General features: G+C 38.1%; 1 protein-coding gene across 2 annotated transcripts in view; it reads right to left on the bottom strand.

The window, feature by feature from the left end:
• The window catches only part of NOTCH2 (notch receptor 2), a 171,631-nt gene that overhangs the window by 26,805 nt on the left and 119,536 nt on the right, over positions 1-25,290 (bottom strand). For both annotated transcript variants that reach the window (XM_034990168.1, XM_034990169.1), the window contains 8 exons: positions 23,926-24,036; positions 17,619-17,811; positions 16,145-16,290; positions 13,574-13,687; positions 11,056-11,175; positions 10,478-10,630; positions 2,560-2,788; positions 1,582-1,783 (listed from right to left, as the gene is read on the bottom strand). In XM_034990168.1, the coding sequence (XP_034846059.1) occupies positions 1,582-1,783; positions 2,560-2,788; positions 10,478-10,630; positions 11,056-11,175; positions 13,574-13,687; positions 16,145-16,290; positions 17,619-17,811; positions 23,926-24,036 (1,268 nt within the window). The remainder of the gene's footprint in view (positions 1-1,581; positions 1,784-2,559; positions 2,789-10,477; positions 10,631-11,055; positions 11,176-13,573; positions 13,688-16,144; positions 16,291-17,618; positions 17,812-23,925; positions 24,037-25,290) is intronic.

Raw genomic sequence — 25,290 nt, 5'->3', positions numbered from 1 at the left:
AAATATCAGAAAAGAAGAAAACAAGTCACACTGCATTTTAAGAATCAAAGGAAAGCACACTAATTAAAAAAAGGAGCCCTCAGCCAAGTCTTAAAATAGTCCAATGTTCTCAGGTAATCCAATCATTTTATAGAGTCTAATTCTTCTTAGCTCTGCTATTTAATAAGTTCTTACCACAGAAGTTTAAGAATTTGAGGGAGCCTAATAGGTTAAATTATTCCCTATGTTATGATTATGTCCAGACCTGTAACAGCCAGAAAGAAAGAAATTACAGCTGTCAGAAGGTTCATAACGCCTGTGCTAATCCTGTGGGAGAAATCTACGTGGGTCTCAATCAAATCTGTCCACGGTGGCTACGAGCAAAAGGACTTAAAGCCCGGTAATAAACCTAAAAGCTGTCATAGAGCTTACTTACAGGGGAGAAAATCAGGCTTATGAAAAACATAAGGCAGAGTATGAGCAGACTAGTCCCTTTCTCTGTAACTCGCATGTGGTGACCCCTGGGGAGAGCAAGGTCACACTCATGGAGTGTTTGTGAAAGAAGGGGCCAGTGGGTATGGGTGGAGCACTCCCTGGTACATGTAACCTCATACTGTGAGAATGAGCAAGAGCCCAAGGAAGAATGTACTTCTGATCCACAGAATCAGCATCAAGCTGTTTAATTTAATACGCAGAGGTAGTTATTTGCACGTCCAATATAGCCAAAGCCTAACTGAAGTGCACCCTGTAAGGCTAGTTAAATTTGGCCACTTAGTCCTAAATTCTTTGGAGTTCTGTTATTCTATCATTCTAGCATTGTTTAAGAGGTAAATATAGCATAAAATTAAATACAATGTGGGGCGCCTGGATGGCTCAGTCAGCATCTGACTTCAGCTCAGGTCCTGATGTCCTGGGATCAATCCCCGCATCGGGCTCCATGTTCGCATCGGGCTCCATGTCTGGCTCTGCGCTCAGTGGGGAATCTGCTTATCCCTCTGACCCTCCCCCCAATCGTTCGTTCTCTCTCTCTCAAATAATTAAAAAATAAAAATAAATAAATACAATGCTGTTTGGTATGCAGCCTTGGAAAGGTTACTTTGCCCCCTTTGGGACTCAAGTTTCTTCTTTCATGAAATGAAAGGCTGCCCTAGTTGGCTCTGAGGGTCTATAAAAATCCATATTTACATATTTGAATTTAAAAGACATGTGACTAGTGTTACAACACTGCAAGACATAATAATTATTATTATTATCCCTTCAGATACTGTATCTGACCTTTAAAGACTTTACTTAGACTGTTCTTTATTTCCCTTTTTGCATTTCCAACATAAATATTATCTATGCACTTATTTCCCACATGTATTTCTCTGCAGTTCTTGGTTAGCCTATTACAACCATCTCATGCTTGTTAATCTGTATAATCTTGCCAGTGTCACCATTTTGGAATCTACCAGCTACTAAGAAGTTAGGCAGATTTATCTCAGAGACAACCCCCCTGAGAGCCAGAACTTCCTTGTTTAGGAGGGGTTTATTCTGCTTAGATGAAAAATAGTGTAATATTCAGCTACTCTGAGGGAGCTGAGTGGGCTGAAATTTAATTACCTGACAGTTTTTCCCTGTGTAGCCCAAGGGGCAGGTGCAGCGGTAGGTACCCAGGCCGTCAACACATATTCCTTCATTTAGGCATGGATGAGAGTTGCATTCATTGATCTCATGGAGGCAGAAGGGGCCAGTGAAGCCCATAGGGCACAAGCAAGAGAAGGAGTTAATCCCGTCGACACAGGTGCCACCATTGAAACAGGAGCTGAGAAGCAGAGACAGCAATGCCAGCTGTGTAATCTGGTTCCTCTGACCTGCTATTTTAAAAAGTCGGGTTCCTAGAATCTAACACATTACAGAGGCAAATACTCCTGAGCATCTTAAACTCCTAGATCTAGTAAATTTTCTTTTTCCAAATTAGACTGGGTGTCAATCAGCCTGAGTCCCAGCTTCATGTCTACAACCAAAAAGGTTACAGGAGTATATAAAAGGCTGAGTTTATTAGAGATTCCCAGAGAAAGTGAAGGTTTCCAGGTTTTACCGAGTCCTGTGGTTTTCCATGTATCACATTTCATTTTATCCCTAAGTCAATTTAATTTATAAGAAAAGTGCTAAATAAGTAGCTCTTGACTCTAGATTTCTTTCTGAAAGAGAAACAGAATAAACTTACTGAAAAAAAAAACCACACCTAGAAATTACCAAAGAGTGATGACAAATGTGCAAAAAATAGGAATTTTTTTAAATGTCAACTGAAATGAACAAGGGACCAAGAGGAGAATGGAACAGAATTATAACTCTTCCTGTTCCCTAAGCATCAGAAATAAATGATGGTCCATCCCACTAAGCCTTTCAACCTCTGACCTTTGACCTGCTAACTACACATCTACAGGGAATCAGGAAGTAGGCAATAGAAGACGATGGAATGGGACCCAGGTGCATACCTTACCCTGCCCTGCAACCACAGCAATGTGCTCTGTAGTTTTCCCTCCTTTCTCCCTTTTCCCCATAAGACACTGGTGGCTGAGTGTATGGATTGCTCACCTCTCAGTGCACTCGTCGATGTTGTTCTCACAGTGGACGCCATCAAATCCCGACTGGCACTTGCAAGTGTAACTGTTGACATAGTCAGAGCAGGTCCCTCCATTCTTACAGGGTTCACTCAGACACTCATTCATGTCTGTCTGACACTTATCCCCAATAAAGCCAGGATGGCACAGGCAGGAGAAAGTATTCACTCCATCTACACAGGAACCTCCATTCTGGCAAGGATCTAAGTCATTACACACAAGAATTAGAGCTCTGAACTATAGCATCAATTTAATCTTAGACCTATAAAGGTGAGTGACCTGAACTGAGTCATACTAAGAACAGTAACAATTCCGACTTTTCTCTATTTGTACTTTTCTTTACATCTATTTTGCCTTGACTCCCCCATTTACAAAAATGAATGCAATAACACTTGCCTGAGATTCTTAACCTGTTTGATAATTGGAATGAACTATGCATACACCACTAGGAGTTTTGCAAAATTAAGAGTCCTAAAACTTACAACGGTCCCCCACATTTGCTAATCAAATATGTGCTCCCAATACACAGAATCTCAAAAATAACAGTAACAATTTTCAGAAGGTGTATGTGGTGATGGGAGTGGGTGACATAGGACAGGATATATACTAAGCAGCCAGCCCCCTGTGCTGATCTGTCTTTCCTATCTTTTCCCTCCCTTCATCTTTCATTTCCATTCCTTCCCTCTTCTCTTTCCTGTTTGTTTTTGTTTTCTTGATTTAGGCAGAATGAGGAAACATTTAAAAAAATTTTATATATCACACAGCTTAATCTTAGAACACTTTAGGCTCACAGCAATTAATCAACAAATTTTGAGCTACTCTATGGCACAGTCCTCTGAAATATAGATGACATATTAGAACAAGAAAAATGAGTTAGCTCCTGCTCTTAAGGACCTTAAAGTATAATTGCAAAGACAGGTCATCTACATAAAAAGAGAACTAAACATCAGGTGGGTAATGTAACCCCGATTTGATAAGAGGCTTATTTAAAACCTTATCCATCTACTAGGCTAATTCCACTCTAAGGCTCATCTGCAATCTTGACTGGAAAAATTGTAAAAATCATATTATCCCTTCTTATCCACAGTGCACAGCACACTGTAATTTCCATAGCATCTTTCAGGAAACTCACCATAACTATTTTAAATTAATTATAAATATTGCTAGCTTTACTTCCAATAGGAAAGATTTTAAATACTGAAAATTTTGACTGATAAAATAATTAACATGGAAAAGAAATCCAAAAATTTGATCCCACTCCCCTAAATTTCTCCACCAACTGCTGTGGACATATTTTTCTTCACTATTTGCTACACAATGTTCAATTTGTCTGCATAGCTTTCTTTGCCAATAGACTATGAGTTTCATGAATGTAAACACTGGGTTTTATCTACCATGGCACTGCCAGGACCTAGTTTGGTGCCATCCATATGGTGATCTGAAATTACATATGCTGTGAATTAGGAGCCATTATTCTTAACCCATTGTGATAACCTTGTTTGAAGTTTAATGATTTAATCACCACAGAAGTAACTGAGTACTGATAAGTGGTTAGTACTGATAAGTAACTGAGTATATCACATGCATGTGATGACACTATCAAAGCCGAGGAAAGAACCACCAGAAAGACATAAGCAGAATAATCCCAAGAGTTTACACTAGGCTGAGAATAGCTAATGTTCATGACAGTCAAAATGAAAAGACCTCCTAACTAAGCACTAAGTAGGATCCTCAGAAAGTACTATCTCAGTAGTGAGCCATTTTAGTCCTAGACTAAACGCTGTTCTGGACCTAACAAACCCTGAAGAAAAGACCAAAAAGATCAAACTGTTTCCAAATGATCCTTAAACAAAGCTTGAAAATATTCTAAAGATTTTTTTTAAAAAGTCTAGCATCCAATAAAAAATTACCAGGTAGGCAAAGAAGCAAGAAATATAACTTATGATGAAGATAAAAGTCAACAATAGAAACAGACCTAGGAATTTCCCATATGGTAGAATTAATGTGAGGACAATAAAACAACTATGATAAATATACTCTGTATGTTCAAGAAAGAGAATTGAAAGTACGAACATGACAAGGAAAGAGATAAAGGCATAAGAAAGATTCAAATCAAACTTCTAGAGATAAAAATACAATGAAGAGAAAAAATATATACTGGATGGGATTAACAGCAAACAAAATACTACAGAGGAAATGACTAGTGAACTTGAAGATATATCAAAATATCTTCATATAATAAAATTACCTAATTGAAGCACTGAGGGAAAAAAAAAACTCTAAAAAAATAAATAAAATAGAGTATTGATGAAAGAGAGACAACTTCAAGCCACCTAAAAGATGTATGATGAAATTTGTAAAGGGGAGCAAAAAGGTTTTGAAAAAACAGTGCTTGAATATTTTCCAAATTTGGACCTATATATCCAAAAAGGTCAATGAACCCCCCAAAAAATAAACATGAAGAACAATAAGGGGCATTAGAGTCAAACTGCTAAAAATCAGTGGAAAGAAAATACCTTAAAAACAGCCAAAGGAGAGAAAATAACATATAAAGAAACAAATACAAGAATTATTGCAGATTGCTCCTCAGAAATAATGTAAGGTAGAAAACAACGGAAGGATGACTTGAAAGTGCTGAGGGAAAAGTCAACTTAGAATTCTACTCCCTATGAAAATATCTTTGAAAACTAAGGCAAAATAAAAACGTTTTCAGACACAGAAAAGCAGAAAGATTTAATCACTAGGAGATAAGCACTACAAGAATTATTAAATGAATTTCTTCAGGCTGAAGGAAAATGATACTTGACAAAATGCAGATCCACATGAAAGAATGAAAAACACCAGAAACTATAAATATGTTGTTAAATATAAATACTGTTAATTTATTTTTACATCTCTTAAAAAATTAATTGACCATTTGAAGCAAAAATAATATTTTTGGGCATTTATTATAATATATATGACAATAATAGAACAGAGGGCAGGAGTGAAAATATAAGTATACTATTGTAAGGTTTTTATGTGCTATACAAAGCGGTATAGTTGATGGTAATGAGTTAAAGTTCCATACTGCAAACCCAAAACCACCACCACCAAAAGAAAAAAAAAACAAAGAATATAATTAATATGCCAGTGAAGAAATAAAATGTAATCATAAAAATGCTCCATTATCCCAAAAGAAGGCAAAAGAAGAGGGGGAAATGGAAAGAGAAGGAAAAAGATAAAATACAAGATGGCAAATATTGAACTCAGTCATATCACCATCAACCATTAAATTTAAATGGCATGAATACCTCAATTAGAAGTTAGACATCATCATATAGGAGAGAAAAAGCAAGACTCAATATATGGTCTCTATAAGAAACATACTTTAAAGACACAGATGGGCCAAAAGTAAAAGGATGGAAAAAATACTTAACAATAATCAAAAGAAAGGGAAGGCAGTTACATTAATATCAAACAAAGAAGAGTTCTGAACAAGGAATATTACAAGGGTTAAATAAGGTCATTTCATGACGAAGGACTCAATTCTTCAAGAGAACATAACAATCTTAAATGTTTATGTACTTAAAATCAAAGTTTCAAAATACATTAAGCAAAAACTGAAAGAATTTCCAGAAGAAATAGACAAATACACAATAATAGAGATTTCAATATCACTGTCAATAATTTATAGAATAAGCAGAAAGAAAATCAGGGAAGACCTAAAAATACTATTAACCAATCTGAATTAGTAACATTTATAGAACACACCAAAAAACAGCAAAACAGACATTCTTTTCGAGTGCACACAGAACACTTACCAAAATGGACCATAGACAAGACCATAAGACAGGATTTAATACATTTAAAATTATCCAAATGATGCAAAGTATGTTCTCTAATTACAATGGAATTAAACTAGATATCAATAACAAAAACTATCTGGAAGGAATCAGCAACAAAAGATATTTGGAATTAGCAACAACAAAGATGGAGCTAGTGAGTATAATGCTAAGCAAAATAAGTTAGAGAAAGACAAATACCATATGATTTCACTAATATGTATAATTTAAGAAAATAAATGAATGAGCAAAGGGAAAAGAGAAAGAGAGAGCGAGAGAGAGAGAGAAAGAAACCAAGAAACAGACTCTTAACTATAGAGAACAAACTGATGGTTACCAGAGGGGAGGTGGGTGGGGGATGGGTGAAATAGGTGATGGGGATTAAAGAGTACACTTATCATGATGAGCACTGAGTAATGCGTAGAATTCTTGAATCATCATATTGTACAACTGAAACTAATAGGACACTATGTTTACTATGCTGGAATTACGATTAAAAACTTAGTAAAAAAAGATACCTGGAATTAAAGAACACACTTCTAAATAATCTATGAGTCAAAGAACAAATCAAAATGGAAATTAGAAAGTATTCTGAGCTGAAAAAAATATGATATATCAAAATTTGTGAAGTACAGCTAAATCAGTGTTTTGAGAAAAAAAAACATGGCACTAAATGTTTATTATGTTAGAAAAGTAGAAAGAAATAAAATTAATGGTGTAAGCTTCCATCTTAAACTAGAAAAAAAGGGCAAGCCAGTTCCAAAATAGGAAGAAGAGCAGAAATCAATGAAATAGAAAACAGTAAAACAACTGAGAAAAATCATGAATCTAAAAATGGGTTCACTAAAAAGATTACTAAAATCAATAACCTGGGGCGCCTGGGTGGCTCAATCGGTTAAGCAGCTGCCTTCGGCTCAGGTCATGATCCTAGGGTCCTAGGATCGAGCCCTGCATCTGGCTCCCTGCTCTGCAGGAAGCCTGCTTCTCCCTCTCCCTCTGCCTGCCACTCTGCCTACTTTGCTCTCTCTATCTCTCTGTCAAATAAATAATCTTTTAAAATAAATAAATAAATAAATAATAAAATAAAATCAATAACCTTCTACCAAGAGCAATCGCAAAGAAAAGAGAGAAGATGTAAATTACCAATATCTGAAATCAGTGAAGGGAAATCACCACAGATCTTACAGACATTAAAAGTACAATAAGGGAATATTATGAATGCCAATAATTCTGATAACTTAGAAAAAGTAAAACTCATTGCTTGAAAGATACAAATTACCAAAGCTCAATAAAAAAGAAATAGATACCCTGAATAAATATATCTATTAAAGACATTAAATTCACAGTTAAAACCTTCTAAGAAAGAAAGTTCCAGACCTAGATGTTTGGTAGATGTAATACCAACTGTACACAGACTCTTTCAATAAATAGAAAGCAAACAATTCCCAATTGGTTCTGAGGCCAGCATTGCCCTCTTACCAAAACCATAACAATATAGCAAAAGAAATTTGGGGAACAATATCCCTCATGAACATAGATACAAAAATTCATAACAAAACTTTGAAATCATATCCAATAAATATGAGAGAGATAATACATCAAGACCAAGTAGAATTTATTCCAGGAATTTAAGGTTAGTTTAACATTTGAAAATCAATTAACATAATTCACCTACATAAAAAAAAAATATATTACTACCTCAACAGATAAAGAAAAATCATTGGAAAAAATCAACATTCATTCATTATAAAAAGAAAAAAGAAACTCTCAGCAAACCAGGAGTATACGGTAAATTACTCAATTTGATAGAAGACCAAAAAAAAAAAACCCCCACAAAACAAAAAAAACCCAAACCTACAAGTAACATCATACTTAGTGGCAAAAGACTACATACATACTTCCCCCCGAGAATCAAGAACAAAGAAAGATTTGCTTCTCTTACCATTTCTGTTCTGCATTTACTAAAAGTCTTAGCCAGTATAATAATGCAAGAAAAATAAAATGTGTGTAGATTGAAAAAGAAATAAAATGTATATGGCTGTACTTATTTAGAGATAACATGATTATAAAAAAAAATCCTGAAAACGTAAACTAAACTAGAAGCTAAACTAATCTAGAATTAATAAGTGAGGTTAGCAATATTACCACACAAAATTACTCTTTCTTTAAAGAGTTTCAACTCTTTTAAAGAGTTTTAAAACTCACACTACATGTAAAAATTAACTCAGATTGTGGACTTAAAGGTCAGTGCTAAAAGTATAAAACTTTTAGAAGAAATCAAAGGAGATAAACCTCAGTGACCTTGGGTTAGGCAAAGGTTTGTTAAACAATATACAAGAAAAATGAACTCTGAATGAAGATTATATTGAACTTCATCAAAATTAAACTCTTTCTCTTCAAAAGACAGTCAAAACAGAAGCTATAATTGGGAGAAGATAATTGTAAGGCAAATATCTGACAAAGAAATTGTATCTAAAATATAAAGAACTCTTTCAATTCAATAATAAGACAAACAATCCAATTTTTCAAGTGAACAGAAGTTTTGAATAGTCAGTATAGCAAGTAATATAGATGGCTGACCAATAAGCACATGAAAAGATCCTCATAATCATTAGTAAGTAGGGAAATTCAAGTTAAAACCATGGTGAAATACCATATACAGCCACTAGAAAGGCTAAAATTAAGGGCAATCACATCTAAGTGTTCTTGAGGATGTGGTTCAACTGGAACTCTCAAACAGTGCTTGTGGGAATGAAAATGGTATACCCATCTTGGAAAGCATTTTGGCAATTCTGTGAAACATATACCTACCACATAATTCATCTATTCCACTCCTAGATATGTACTCAAGAGAAATAAAATCACAAGTCTACAGAGACTCACTCATAGCAGCTTTATTTATGATATCCCAAAACTTAAAAAAAGCTAAATGTCCCACTAGTGAATTATAGTATATCCAAATAATGGAATACTACTTAGCAATAAAACAGAATGAATTATTATTATTATTATTATTTTTTAAAGATTTTATTTATTTATTTGACAGAGAGAGACACAGCGAGAGAGGGAACACAAGCAGGGGGAGTGGGAGAGGGAGAAGCAGGCTCCCCGCGGAGCAGGGAGCCCGATGCGGGACTCGATCCCAGGACCCCGGGACCATGACCTGAGCCGAAGGCAGTCGCTCAACCAACTGAGCCACCCAGGCGCCCCAGAATGAATTATTAATACATGTAACACAGATGAGTCTCAAATAATATGCTAAATGACAGAAGTCATATTCCCTCTCCCAAAAAAAGAATTTGCATGAAATGATTCCATTTATGTAAAATTATAAAAAATGCAAATAAATCTGTAGTGACAGAGGTAGATCCCTGGTTGCCTGGGACAGGGAAAGGGAAAGGAGGTGAAATTACAAAAGAAAATATTTTTAAGGGGGTGGGTATGTTCATGATCTTTAGAGATGGTTTCAGTTGTCAAATGTCAAAACTTATTGAATTATACATTTAAAATATTGGTAGTATACTTTATATTAATTATACCTCAACAGATCTGCTTTAAAAGAAACTATCATAGCATTGTCCCCACTTTGTCAGTATATAAAAAATCAGTAAGGGAATGCTTAAAGAGATTCTACTGCCTCAACTCCTAAAGCCACTAGCTTTGAAAGAAAATTTAAAAACTCTAAAGTTGGGGCGCCTGGGTGGCTCAGTCGTTAAGCGTCTGCCTTCGGCTCAGGTCATGATCCCGGGGTCCTGGGATCAAGCCCCGCATGAGGCTCCCTGCTCAGCGGGAAGCCTGCTTCTCCCTCTCCCACTCCCCTTGCTTGTGTTCCCTCTCTCACTGTGTCTCTCTCTGTCAAGAAAATAAATAAAAATCTAAAATAAATAAATAAATAAAATAAAAATAAAAACTCTCATGTTAAAGACACGTGATAAACTCTTGGGATGGCCAGTCTCAGCACTGAGAGGCCACTGCCCCGATGGGGCTCTGCTCTGCTTCCTGTGTGCCTCAGGGGGCCTACAAGCTGGCTGGCATACTCACTGGCATAATTTTTACCAACATACTCACTGGCAAGGCAGTCATCCATGTCCTCCTCACAGTCCATACCACTGAAGCCTGGAGGACACTCGCACATGTAGCTGCCCTGGGTGTTATGGCAGAGACCGTGGTTCATGCAGGGCTTGGAGACACACTCATCAATGTCAATTGTACACCGTTGACCTAGAAATACAGGTGCAGTGAATGCTCCTGTCTTTGGAAGGTGAGTCCCACAGAAATGTATGGGGGATCTGAGCTGCAGCTGCAGTAGATGGGGATATTCTGGTTGGTGTCCTGCTTTGGGAAGTCCTGTAAGGCTTTGTGTCCCTTGCACAAAATTATTTTGGGCAAGTTTTGCCCAGGTGGTAAAACTCCTTTAGAAAGAACATCATGGTTTTAGACTCAGGCTGGACTCTTCCAGCCACTAGGGGGCCCCAAAGATATGAAAATGAAAAAGGCTTTCTTAGTCATGCCAGTTAGCAGGTCCTATACAAGGCCGGTGTTCTTGATGATGGGCAGGCCTCAGAAGACCTGGGCCTTCCATGTTAATCGGATGATCTGACTACTTCGTTTAAAACTCCTGGTTTCTCTAACTCCTATGTTGTTACCTTGCCAGCCAGGGGCACACAGGCAGGTGTAACTCTCAAAATTTGGTGCCTCTTTGCAAACAGCAGCATTCTCACATGGGTTTGGGGAACAGGGAGCCAACACCGTCTGACAATTCTTGCCTGTAAAGCAAATGACAGAATTTAGAGAAACAGCCAAGGAGAATTTTTCAAATTCTACACCAACGGATGCTCTCTGAATTCAAGTCTAAAGCAGCAGTTAAAAACTTTGGAATCTGAGAGACCTAGGTCCTTTGAGGCTTATCTACCTTGATTACTAACTATGTGACCTCAAGTTATTTATCTGCTCTGAGCCTTCCACATAAGCAAAATGAGAACTAGGATGGTACATAACCCATAGAGGCCTTTTGAGGACTAAATGAAAAAATGTTAACAAAGTCTTTATTAGTATAGAGCATGGCACATAGAGTGAGTGCTCAACAACCGTTGGGCTGCTCTTGTCTTTATTATTATGGGTAGTTACTATCATGGATTTGGACACCTGCATCAGTCCGGTGCGATAGTTTCTGCATCTCCACAGCTAAGAGTCAGCCACTCAGAAGCTCAGCCACACAGATCCTCCTCCATGTGAGCCAGGAAGAAGCAACAACACAGCCTCCTACTCCTCACAACCTCTGCTAGCCTGTCCCAGAAGGCAATGGAGTTGATCAGAAGGCCACGGGAAGCAGGAAACAGTGAGGTAATTCTGATTGCCTGGTAACATGTCTCCTTATACCAACATCAGCAACATGACATTAATATTTGCATACCAGTATTTCCTCCCTTAGCATACTGAATATAAGCTTACAGCACAGAAAAAAAAAAAAAAAAAAAAGGAATACTTTTATTAAAAGGAAAAGAGTTTTTTTAAAGTCAAGTTACAACTAACTCAACTTAAAATACTATCCTAAAATTTCATATTCAGAAAGAAAAAAAATTACCACAAATTTTTACCAACATACCCAACCAGTTTTTAAAGTATCTGGTCAGAACAGTGGCTCGCAAGAGAAGGCAATGTTGTTTAGTTCCCTTCGTGCTGGCAAAGCCCAATGACAGAACCCTTATCTATACTCAGCACTGAAATTTTAATCTACATAGGCTTTCAGTCTAATATAATTTCCCAAAGTTCATATACAGTAAATTCCTTATTGGGATCTTAATCTGAAGAAAAACCAATAACCAACATAGAGCCAAATATTCTTACAGTATCTGACTAGCAAGAAGACAAAAATAAATATTTTCACACCTACATCACACTCAGGTAAGCCTATGATATAACTGAGCATAGTGACACCTGCTTGTATTTCCCTGCAGCCATCAAGTCTCTGTCTTTCTGGCTATGAGATGCTCTTCTTACTATCAACAAATGTGATCAGCACTGTCATTATGAAATGTATTTTTTAGGCTTCCTTTGTCTGGGGATAGCTAGGGATCTCCAATAACTTCAATTTTATCTACGAGGCTGGCTAAATGCAGTTTGCCTCCACGAACATTTCTTCCAAAGAGGGGCAAAGGTAACAATGTAGCAGCACCAAGTCTTTCAGGTAACAGAGTTACAGTTTTGGCCACTCTGCCACTCTCAACAGCTAGAGTCACTAGTAACAGTTACTAATAACAGCCTAACAGGGGAGGAGGAACTCAGCCATGCTCCTGCCTGCATGCTGCATACCGGAGAAACATGCAAAGCCATCATCCATATTTCTGTTTTGTTCTCCACAGATGAAGAAAATGGATGATGAGGAGGTAAACAAGCCATACAAATACAACCACACAAAACAATCACAAGACAGCAGTAATGAGGCAGGAAAATGCAAAGAAGAAATAAATGTCCAAGCACACTCCTAAAATACCACCTGAAGCAAAGAACACTTGGTACGAACTGAAGTCACACCCACGTCTTCTGTGTGTGTAATCGCCATCCAATGGGCAATACCTCTCTGAATGAGACGTAGTGGTACTGAATGTAAGGAGAAGAAGGGCTGTTAAGAGGAAGAGCTTTGGACTGAGAGGGTCTTGGGGGCAAATCTACCACTCACCTATGTGACCTTCAGCAGGTAACTTCTCTCTGCCTCAGCATAAAATGGTCATAGGAACTTCTACTTTACAGAATTATTGTGAGTACTAGATTAGGAATCCAAAGTATACAAAGTGTCTGGCACATGGTAAATTACCAGTAAGTGGTGGCTGTTGTATTATTGAACTAAGACTAAGAACACAGGCCATGACAACACTGGGTCCCCTCAAATAATGAATGAAACCAGCAGCCATACATCCTTTTACAAACATTTTAAGCCCCAAAGTACAAAGAAGGCAGATGAGTTCCCCTGCCAGTTGCATCTAGAGAGGCCACTGTGTTTTCTCAGGGCTCAAGATCTAATCAGTGAGGGCAGGATGGGTGACCAGGGAGTGGTTCCTCAGAGCAGCATCACTGACCCACAGAACCTGTCTCTGAGACTCCGGGGTTCAGAACTACAAGGCAAGAACACACATCCCCTCTGGTCCTTTCACCTGCAGAACCCACCTGAGTACGGCAGCACACAGTGGCAAGAATAGCCACTTACGCCGTCGAAGCAGGTTCCTTGGTTCAGACACGGATTTGAAGCACATTCATCAATATTCACCCGACAGTTAGAGCCTGCAGACAGAAAGGGGAGCCCACAACAGTGAAACTGTCTGTTCGCTTCCTCATCTAAACTGCTAAGCAAACCTCTTCATGGTAAATACGTATTTTAAGATTTTATTTATTTATTTGACAGAGAGAGAGCACAAGCAAGGGAGCTGCAGAGGCAGAGGGAGAAGCAGGCTCCCCACCGAGCAGGGAGCCCGAAGCGGGGCTCCATCCCAGGACCCCTCCTGGGAAATATTAACTGCTCTAGAAATTGAATTTCTTTAGGCCACTGGAACACCTGTTCTTTCATTTCAGTGGCAAGTCCCTGACATACATACAGTCAGTAAAACGCAGTCAAAAAGATGAATGGAAGAAGTATATTCTAGGGCGCCTGGGTGGCTCAGTCATTAAGCGTCTTCGGCTCAGGTCATGATCCCAGGGTCCTGGGATCGAGCCCCACATCGGGCTCCCTGCTCGGCGGGAAGCCTGCTTCTCCCTCTCCCACTCTCCCTGCTTCTGTTCCCTCTCTCGCCGTGTCTCTCTCTGGCAAATAAATAAAATCTTTAAAAAAAAAAAAAAAGAAAAGAAGTATATTCTAATAGTCTAAAGGTTGAATGCACCTCCAAATACAAGTAATTCCTCAACAATGGACCAAGAAGCTCACGTAGGTTAAAACTCTGCTGCTGTATCTAAATATCACCTCTTTCTATACAAAGTAGTTGGTGAGGGCCTAAAAAGGGGTATAATTTATCAAGGGATAATATTTTTTTTAAGATTTATTCATTTATTTGAGAGAGAGAGAGGGAGAGAGAGCATGAGCAGGGGGAGGGGCAGAGGTAGAGAATCTCAAGCAGACTTCCTGCTGAGTGTGAAGCCCCAATGCAGGGCTCAATCCCAGGACCCTGAGATCATGACCTGAGCTGAAATCAACAGTCGGCTGCTCATTCGACTGAGCCATCCAAGTGCCTCAAGGGACAATATTTTTTTAATACATTAATCAAAGCCTCTGGTTTATGCCTACTCTTTCATATGCACAGTCTCTACCATTGATGTAGTAGTACTTCCTGAAGTCATAAAACTGTTTTCCCCTGATCCAAGACATGGAATCTATTTCCTCTATGAAAAAGAGGAAAGTAAGGAAGCATTAATGGGATAGGACAGTACCCAAATATTACACACCTCTGCATCTTCAACAGGGCTGACACAGAGCCTCAACACAGAGGAACTGCATGCACTGTAAATAAAAAATGGTGGTCTGGGAGTACAGAGGTCTGGGTTCAAACTGTACTCTGCTACTCACCAGTCATGCACTTTTGGATTTTACATTTTGATTTTTATTTTGTTCGTTGATCAGCAAGTCTCAATGAGACAAAGAAATAAAAGCACTTTTAAATTTCTTTGCAAATGTAATATATCAGAAAATTAATGACTAAAGTATAGTCTCAGAAAATTTTCAAATAATCAAATAAATTGACCCTGAAACATACTGATGTATCATGGTAGCCTGGCACAATTTTTGAGTGGGGAAATCAATCACTAAGTGGATGGAGGAGTGCAAAATAAATGATTTACCCACAGATTTCACTCTTGAGTTTCTTTTCTTTTTTTTTTTTAAAGATTTTATTTATTATTTAACAGAGAGAGAATGAGAGAGAGAGAGCACATGAGAGGGGGGAGGGTCAGAGGCAGAAGCAGGCTCCCTGCTGAGCAGGGAGCCCGACGCGGGACTCGATCCCAGGACTCCAGGATCATGACCTGAGCCGAAGGCAGTCGCTTAACCGACTGAGCCACCCAGGCGCCCAACTCTTGAGTTTCTAAGAGAAAACTTGGATGGTGGAAATACAACAATGGCAACTAAAAAATGATTTACACAACACCCACTATAATACATTTTTCCAGAAGGCCATAGGTAGACTATATATTTAGGTTATCTCAATGTGTAAGATAATTTGTTGGAAGGGTTTGGAACACATGGATTCTTCCATGGCATGATTGCTATCATAATTACAGTGAGACAATATTCTCATTCTACTCCCCAAATCTCTTTTGAATTACCGTAGAATCAAACCGGCACCAGGGAGCTTACAATTAGAACACCTCCCAGAGTTTTGTAAGTGGTTTGCCTGTTTTTAAATTGGATTATCTGCTTCTTTGCTATTGACTTGTATGAGCTCTTTATACCATTTTGGATATTATTAACCCCTTTTCAAACACACTGTTTACAAATATTTTCTCCCATCCTATAGCATCCTAGGTGCTCACCTTAAATAGTTCCAGAGCTCACCTCTCTGCTAATAGAATCTATATCTCTTTATGTTTTTATTCCCCAAGTGTAAAAATATTAAGTTCTTATAAATACTAAGTTCTCAAATTATGTTTGCTATAAGAGTGTATAGGAACAAAGGAAGGGAAAGGAAGAAGTCAAAGAACATGCAATAAGAAAAAGGCATAAAGGGAGATAGAAATATGCACTTTTGTTTTCACCTTTAAAGCCCTTCTTGCAAGTACACCTGTATCCATTCACCAGATTGTCACAAGTTCCTCCATTCTGGCATGGGTTAGAGAGACATTCATCTCTGTCCACTTCACAGTTGAGGCCCACCCAGCCTGCATCACAGAGGCACTTGTATCTGAAAGGATAGAGCATTCTTTACTGTGGGGGGATGAGTGTACAATTGAGTCTTAGGTGAAATATACGACTTGGTGAAGAAATGAGGGACAGAGGAGCTCATGGGTAAGCTAATCACATTTCTACTCTTCTAGGAATCTATACTTGGATCACTGTGGACACAATGTGAATTGTGTGGGTCCTTTCTGGAGTACTTAGTAAACCGATTTTTCTGGTGCTTCCCAGCTCACCAAGATGCTAGAGAACTTAATTAATGATAGTGAGCTTTCATATGTAACCAGTGGTTGGTAAACATATTGGACCAATCTGAAAGGCACATTAAATCTGCCTTTTATTATACATAAAACTAAAGTGAAGCAAACCTTAGGATCATTTTGCTTCTGATGCAAAACAGACACCCAAGAAATATGTTCGTATCAGAGACTCTAAGCCACTCTAAGAACTCCTGGGATGTCTGACTTATGAGACATACTTTGTTCTCTCCTAAAACCCTGCCCCAGAAAGCATGTAGAGTAAACTGAGCAGGAAAAGGAACAAGAATGAAGGTGTCTGAAATACATGTACACTGTTCACAGTTTGAACATCATTAACACTTAGAGTATGGTATCAGGAAATAAAAGCTCTCTTGTCTGGAGATCCTTAGGAAAAAGGTAGATGGGTTGGGATGCTTTGCAGGCTGCCATACTCTAAAACAGGAATACCGAGGTAATTCATTTGGAAAACTTACTTGATTTCTCCCTAAATACACTCTTCATTCTTTCACTTGTTGTAAGTATGGCAAATGGCAATGCCTACAGCCCTACCTTCTGGCAAGCACAGCAAGAGTACAGGACTATTTTGTGTGACCTAACATCACACTCTGAGTTTCCAGAAAAGTACTATCAACATATCACACAATTCTCAGGGCTTACAAACCATGAATGTTTTATCAGGGCCATGTCTAAAGTTAGCTGAGACCAACTCCACTTCAGTGGCACACAATGGTACCATGATAGAACAGAACTGAGCTCTTTTTAAGCAGGGGGAAAGATCAAATAGAACCTTCGTCGAAACTCAATCTTGCAATAATTTCTAAAAGCACAATTGCCAAAGACTCACAAAATAATCCTGGACTTCTCCCATGAGCTGCTACCCCCCTATTTTCTACCTATTCAGTCATGGAAGGTAGAGCAGAAGTGGTGGTTTGGAAGACTAAAGGAGACTACCAAAATCTGTAACCCAGACTCAGCTCAAGCCCCTGAATGACTTCCACAGGGCATGGCCTGTACTGAAACCCAACTGGCTTGCTACAAGTCAAGAAGGAACTATTCATACATGGCAGCTACTCACCCACTGAGGCCCCCGGTACAGTTTCCGTGGATGCAGGGACTGCTCAGGCACTCGTTCACCTGTGAGTAGCAGCTGGGGTGATGGGGACCCTCGGGGCACAGACAGCGGAAACCATTCACATCGTTGATGCACGTTGCACCCTTGCGACAGGGATTGGAGGCACACTCATCAATGTCAATGTTACATCTCTGCCCTGTAGAGAAGGGAAAGTTTTTGTCAAATCCAAAATGCTTAGGAAAGAGACACAGAACTATGAGAGATACTGTGTTGACACTTTCCATCTTATAAGATACTTTGGGCACCAAATGCAGGATTTAAATAATAAACACCTAAGAGCACTTAGCACCATGCGAGGAAGCAGCAAACAGCACAGTCTTTCGGTAATGCAGCCAAGTTAACAAAATGCTGGAATAGCACCGCAGTGTTTCAATATATATTTCTTCTTTACTCCATGTTAGAAATAGGGAAACTTCAAAAATGTTACCAAAGTTGGCTGTCCCTCTTGCTGCTGTTGTGAGTACTCTCAAAGAAGCTTTTATCACTGTTTTCAGCTGGTTCACCGCAAACTAATTTTTTAGGTTAGTCAACATTTTACATTTCTACATATGGTACATCTCAATTACCCAGAATACTTAGTGAATAAACTATTAATTTAATGATTATATTGGTTAAAAAGAAAGCCATTTTGCTTTCATTCTTAGAGTTGTATTAATCCATTTTCTGCCTCAGAAAGAAGGGTATTCTAAACATAATTTTATTGTCTTCTGATAACTGAGAAAATAATACAAGGTCTCTTAATCTAGACCAGTGGTTCTCAAACTTCAATGTGCAAAAAGACTCACTTAAAATACTTGTTTTAAATGAAGATTCTTAAGCCCTATCACCATAGATTGTGATGGGTAGAGTCCAGCAAACCATATTTTAAATAATGCAGATGGTTCAAATGTTACATTTTGGAAAACTTTGATGTAGACAATTATTAAGAATATATGAAATTAAGTGAATATATTCTTCCTCTAAAACCTACACAAGGCTGTACTTTGAAAAGATGTCAGCTCTAACCTCGACATTTGTTGCTTTAAGCTGAATAAAGTGTGCCACTTATATGAGTTTTGCTTTGTTAAATCTGAAAATTGAAATTTAACTATATACTCCAAAATGATATAAAATTTTAAAATAACCCATAATTCTGTAAATGAGTGGCAACAAGCAACTGCTGTGAAGGAATTTATAAGTTTCAAAGAATACAATTTTCTGATTCAGATAAAAACATGCATTTTTATTTAAGAAAGAGTAACCCTGCATTTAGAACAGGAAATTCCAAATAAAATAGATCCACACCCCTTTAAAGTATGGGTATTAACATTTTTTCACTCTCCGTTGCTCTCTAAACCATTATTGGTGGTTCTTGTGGTAAAGACCCATAATCTGGTAGTGGTTGCTGTTTTCCTCTTAAGCGTTTTATTAATAACTTATTTTAAAATACTATTTTCTTAGCCTCAACCTCAGATTTTTTTTTAGATGTTTGCCACTGGCACCAAGATAGGAGCCCAAACTCTTCAACTGCACAGCTATCCTTGGCCTGCTATCCAGTGGAGAATGAGGAAAAAGCCTTCTTTTTCTGTCCTTTTTAGGAAGCATTTTCTCAGAAGTCTCTCCTCCCAGGTTTTCCTCATTTGCTTTAAAAACTCTTCCCAGAATCAATTTTCAAGTCATCTTTAATTGAGAGGGTTAAATGCCTCCTTATGCAGTCTACCAGGTGGACTGACAGCAGCTTCACTATCAAGGTCCCACCCTTAAGGAGTTTCCACCCAGCATCAGAAATGCCCAGCACAAGGCTATGCATCTTACTGGGCTCAGGAACTACCGAGTGAGAAGTTAACCAATGTTTCTCACCTTGTAGGTACTCAACAAATTAGTATTTTTTTTTTTTTAAAGATTTTATTTATTTATTCATGAGAGACAGAGAGAGAGAGAGAGGCAGAGGGAGAAGCAGGCTCCCAAGGAGCAGGGAGCCCGATGCGGGACTCGATCCCAGGACGCTGGGATCATGACCTGAGCTGAAGGCAGACGCTTAACCATCTGAGCCACCCAGGCGCCCCAACAAATTAATATTTAATAAACAAAAGCATGGTATAGTCCTCTTGAGAGACTGGATTGGATGTCAGAAGTCCCATATGTGAGTTGTAGTCATTCACTCAGCAATATTTACTGTTTCTCCATGCTAGACACTGTTTTAGACACTGGTTAAAAAGATGATTAGGGAGGTTTCTGCCTTCTGGGAACTCACAGTCCTAGCTGTGTGACTCAGTACATACAAAATATATTTGTATACATTGCATGGACACATCAAGCTCTTATCTCTCAGTTGTCTTACTTGTTAAATGAGAATAGTAATTACCTACCTTTTGTGTTTTGTCTTGTTAATATTTTGAGACCTAATTGACGTATAACACCATATAAGTTTAAGGTATAAGGCATACTGGGGCGCCTGGGTGGCTCAGTCAGTTAAATGTCTGCCTTAGGCTCAGGTCATGATCCCAGAGTCCTGGGATCGAGCCCCACATCGGGCCCCCTGCTCAGCAGGGAGTCTGCTTCTCTGTCTCCCTCTGCCCCTCCCCCTGGCTCGTGCTCTCTCTCTCTCAAATAAGTAAAATCTTAAAAAAAAAAAAAAAAAAGGTATACGGCATACTGATTTGATACATTTATATATTGCAATAGATTATCACTTTAAGCTAACACCTCTATTACGTCACATATTTATCATTTCTTTTTTGTGATGAGACCAATTAAGACTTACTCTCTTAGCAACTCTGAAGTTTATTACACAGTATTGCTGACTATAATCACTGTGCTGTGATAGGTCTCCAGACCTTATTTATCTACTAGTTTCAAGTCTGTACCCTTAAATACATCTCCCCAATTAGCCTAGCCCCTGCTAGCCACTATTCTACTCTATTTTTATGCGTTTGGCATTTTTGTATTCTGCATACAAGTGATATCATACAGTATTTGTCTTTCTCTGACTTATCTCGCTTAGCATAAAGACCTAAAGGTCCATCCATGTTGTCTCAAATAGCAAGATTTTATTCTTTCTTTCTTTTTTTTTTTAAAGACTATTTATTTGAGAGAGAGAGAAAGAGAAACAGCATGAGAGGGGAGAGGGTCAGAGGGAGAAGCAGGCTCCCCGCTGAGCCGGGAGCCCGATGTGGGACTCGATCCCAGGACTCCGGGATCATGACCTGAGCCGAAGGCAGTTGCTTAACCAACTGAGCCACCCAGGTGCCCCGATTTTATTCTTTCTTATGGCTGAGTAATATGAATTGATTTCAGTATTATTGCAAGATTTCTTAGCAGTATGCCTGTTCGGGATATGCTATTATTAGGTTAACTAAGGGCCAAAAAACCAAAAAGCAATTGTATGTTAAATATTTATAAATTATAAATTTATATATTTATATATATAAATTATACACTCTACTACTGATTAGAAACTACTATAAGAGATTTAGAGAAGAGATTATAAAATTCATACATATGTTTTTTTATTGTACTTTGGTGATTTTATATAGTTTAATAATGACATTATAATGAGGATTAGCTACCTTGGTAGATCTGTTACTCATGATTAGCCTTTCAAATGCTTTTTGAAAACTACTAGGGTTTGGTAGATAGTGAAGCTTTCAAAACTTCACCTGTTTCAGATCACACTGGGTTTCTAAGTACAAATAATGATTTACAGCTTAAAAATACAATCAGTCTGTGGTTAAATCATGTAGCTCTGAAAATTACAGTGGATACTTCTAGTATCCTCTATCTGGAAATTATTAGGAATTTTCCAAAAATAATTTCTAAAATTTTGTTTAGCTACTTCTGCCTAATGTGTTTTTTAAAAATTGAGCTATAATTGACATATAACATATTAGTTATGGTGTGCAACAGAATGATTTGATATTTGTCCATACTGCAAAATGATCACCATAATAAGTCTAGTTAACATCCATCACCATACATAGAAAAAAAAATTTTTTTTTCTTGCTTTTTGCCTGTTTCTAAATTGGATTATTTGCTTCTTTGCTATTGACTTGTATGAGCTCTTTATACCATTTTGGATATTATTAACCCCTTTTCAGACACATTGTTTACAAATATTTTCTCCCAACCTATAGGCTGCCTTTCAACTTATTGTTCCTTGCTGTGCAGAAGCACGTTAGTTTAAGTAGTCCCACTTGTTTATTTTAGTTTTTGTTGCCTATGCTTTTGGTTTCTTATTCAACCTATCTGCTTTTATGGACTGTTATGAGAAGTCAGCAAAATAATAGATATGAAGGCGAAACTGAAAAAGGAGTTTGTAAAACTGAAAACTAGCTTGTAGAAGTGTCATTTGACTCCTTACATTTCCCAATCAGTAAGTATAAAGAGGTCTGAGGAGAATACAGAATTTAGTCTTAAAAAGAAAAATTCATTTATATCTGTCAAAGCTGTCATGAGAATTGTAAAAAAAAAAAGAAGAAGAAACAGGTAGTAGTGTTAAAATAAAACAAAGGAAAGGATAAAACACCTCAGGTTCACAGCTCATGTATATATAATACCAGAGTTATCTGTGGTATTTTCGGCAGCTGATTAAAAAAAAAACAACAACGAAAAAAATAGACATAGAAAATCATTCCAAGAACAGAGTACCACCCAGTAACCAAAACATTCCAGTTCTTAGTTATGTAATTTCATGTTATACCTTAGGTTTATTTTAGAATATTTTTAGCCTATGTCCTCCCTCCTTGACCTCCTTGGTTTGCTGAAATGTTAAAAAGAGAGAGAATATGATTTACTGGCATTTTAAAAAAAAAAAAAAAGGTCCAGTGTAAGGGTTACATATCTAAAAAGAAGCTGGAACAGGCACCCAGTTAGGCTGTCTGGTGAGGTGAGAATGGGCATGGGCTCTAGAGTAGGACCACTTGGACTGGAATCCTGGCCACAGTGCACCTGTAATTTAACCTCTCTAAACTCTGGGTTTCTCATCAATACCATAGGAATGATAATGGCTGTAATAATTAAACGAGATTAGGCCACCTACTCCCTAGCTCAAAATAAGCTCTTAATAAATGGTAGCTATTCTCTTGTTACCTATTTAACAAAAATGCACCTATTATCCTATCTAGCAGGAATTTTTGTGTATTTAATTGGCTGTCACTTAATCTTGGGAGTAACAAGTTTCAGGACCCAGAAGTACAGCTGGCTACTATCAGCAGTGCTGGGCACTAGATATGACAGCTTTCATCATGCCCGTCTTCTGAGTGATCTTCCCCTGAGCAGAGATCTCAGTGACCTGTGTGGGCCACAAACATTACTCTCTAGCATCCACAATCACGCCAAGCAGGAGAAAGGATTGTGAAATATACAGGAAAGTAACTTCCCGGCAAGCGAGAGGCAGACATTCACTTCACTTGGCCCTGAATGCCTTTTGATATCATGGTTTAAAAAGCTCTGAGGGAAATTTCTCACATTGGTTGCAAATGACCACATGGTATTTATTAAATGGTAACATTATTACGTAAGTGCCTGCTTGCATGTGGCACTGTCTAGAAAGAATAGGAGAGGCATCACATATGTCCTCTGATGGTGCCATTAACAAACAGATGTGTCTGTAAGATGCCTCAGATTTCTCAGTAGCCCTTACCACTTTTTGATCAGGAGGGTAAAAGATAAAGGCAATCTTATCAACAACAAAAGAGAGAGAAGATTTATGTTTGTGTGTGTTCATATAAGCATGGGTGTGTAAATGTTCTAACTACTTATAATAATTATAACCAATTTTATTTTAGCCATTTAACTTTCTTCCTTCTAGTGAGAAAAGATCTCCCTTGCGATAGCCAAATTAGCTTGGTTCTCCCAACTTCTGGCTTCATCCACAATCTCCCACAAGAGGAAGTACTCAGAAAAAAGCATTTAGTGTTTTCATAGAATTTTATCTTGGCTATACTTTTATGAAGGCATTCATTCCTAAGTGTAGCAAATTAAAGGTGGCATTAAACGCTATATAACTCAAGCACAGTGACAAACTCATGGTATAACTAGAAATGCTTTTCAGGTAGCCACAACACATGGTCTAAAAACCCTAACTAATGAAAACTTCATGTTACAGTTCAGGGAAGGCCTGTAAGTAGAAAACTGGACCAGAGAAGTACAGAAAGAAACTTCTAACCTTCCAAGAGATAAAGAAATAGGAAACATTTGAAAAGTGATTTTTCTTTAGATGCCCCTTTCCCAAAGTGACAGGGCTGGGACCTCCCAACAAAAAGGGTATTACCTGTGAATCCCGGTGAGCAGACACAACTGTAACGGTTAATGCCATCCATACAGACTCCGTGGACACAAGGGTTACTTGCACAGTCATCAAAATTGATTTCACAATTAACACCTGCAAAGATAAAAGCAAAAAGAAACCAGCATTATCACAAAAATAGCATGTGATACTAGGTGTTGAGAAATCTCAAGAGTATCCAGCCAACCCTGGATAGAGTAAAGCATCAGATCTCCAAAGGGTAGTCCTCCAGACCCTGTCAGGGAGATCATGGGGTCAAAACTATTTTGTGAACCATACTAAGCCACTACCTGCCTGTTTCAGTGTGTTGGCATCTGCACTCATGGTGCAAAGGCCATGGGGGTGGGGCTGTTGCATGTTAGCAGGAACCAAGGTAGTGGTGCCAAATTGTACTAGTTAGTGATCATTATATTCTTAACTTCCATGCACTCACAATTTAAGCCAAACAAAAAGACAGCCTCACTTAATAATGACTTGGTGAAGAAGTCAAAGTTACCTTTATATTTTTATTGTATCTTGACCTTTGAATATGTATCTGCTGTTCTGTGTAATGAAATGGGAAATCAAGCATTCTGTGGCATACCAAAGTACACAGTTGCTTCCGGGAAAAGCAGCTGTTTGACTGCTTGAGTTCTGAACCGAACATGCTTTTTTCATGGAATCCCATTTTTTTTAAAGATTTTTAATTTATTTATCTGAGACAGAGAGAATGAGAGAGAGCACATGAGAGGGGTTAGGGTCAGAGGGAGAAACAGACTCCCTGCCGAGCAGGGAGCCCAATGTGGGACTCGATCCAGGGACTCCAGGATCATGACCTGAGCCGAAGGCAGTCGCTTAACCGACTGAGCCACCCAGGCGCCCCATGGAATCCCATTTTAAATGAGAGAACAACTGACAGAGGAACCAGGGCTATTCAGACCTAAGTATTTAGCAAACATTAAGTGAAAGAAGGAAACCTGTCATTTCAAGGAAAACAACTGGCAGTACTGTGTTCCAAAAATAAAATTTAAGCCTTTGCATGAAAGCTAGAATTTTGGAACTTGTATCCACTGCCAGAAGCTTGAAACTGTCACTATTATGGACATAAGTTCAGGATAAATCTTACAGGGTCTGGCATCTTCCCCTGGGGCTGTGCTGCCTCCGTTCTGGCCCATTCCCCTGAAGAATGGGAGAGTTTGGCTACATTATGAAAGGCGTAATTCTAGATATGGGTAACTAAACAGTAGGGATATACAAATCATAATTTCTACCATCATTTTATAAAAATACTCATGATATTTTGTCATTTACTTAATATGAATTTAGTGATGCTTTATTTCCCATTCATAGAAAAATGCCTTGGTAGTTTAA

This window comes from Mirounga leonina, unplaced genomic scaffold (genome assembly GCF_011800145.1).
Source record: "Mirounga leonina isolate KUSES-001 unplaced genomic scaffold, KU_Mleo_1.0 Mir_507, whole genome shotgun sequence".
Taxonomy (NCBI): domain Eukaryota; kingdom Metazoa; phylum Chordata; class Mammalia; order Carnivora; family Phocidae; genus Mirounga; species Mirounga leonina.
This window is presented reverse-complemented; position numbering and strand designations above follow the sequence as displayed.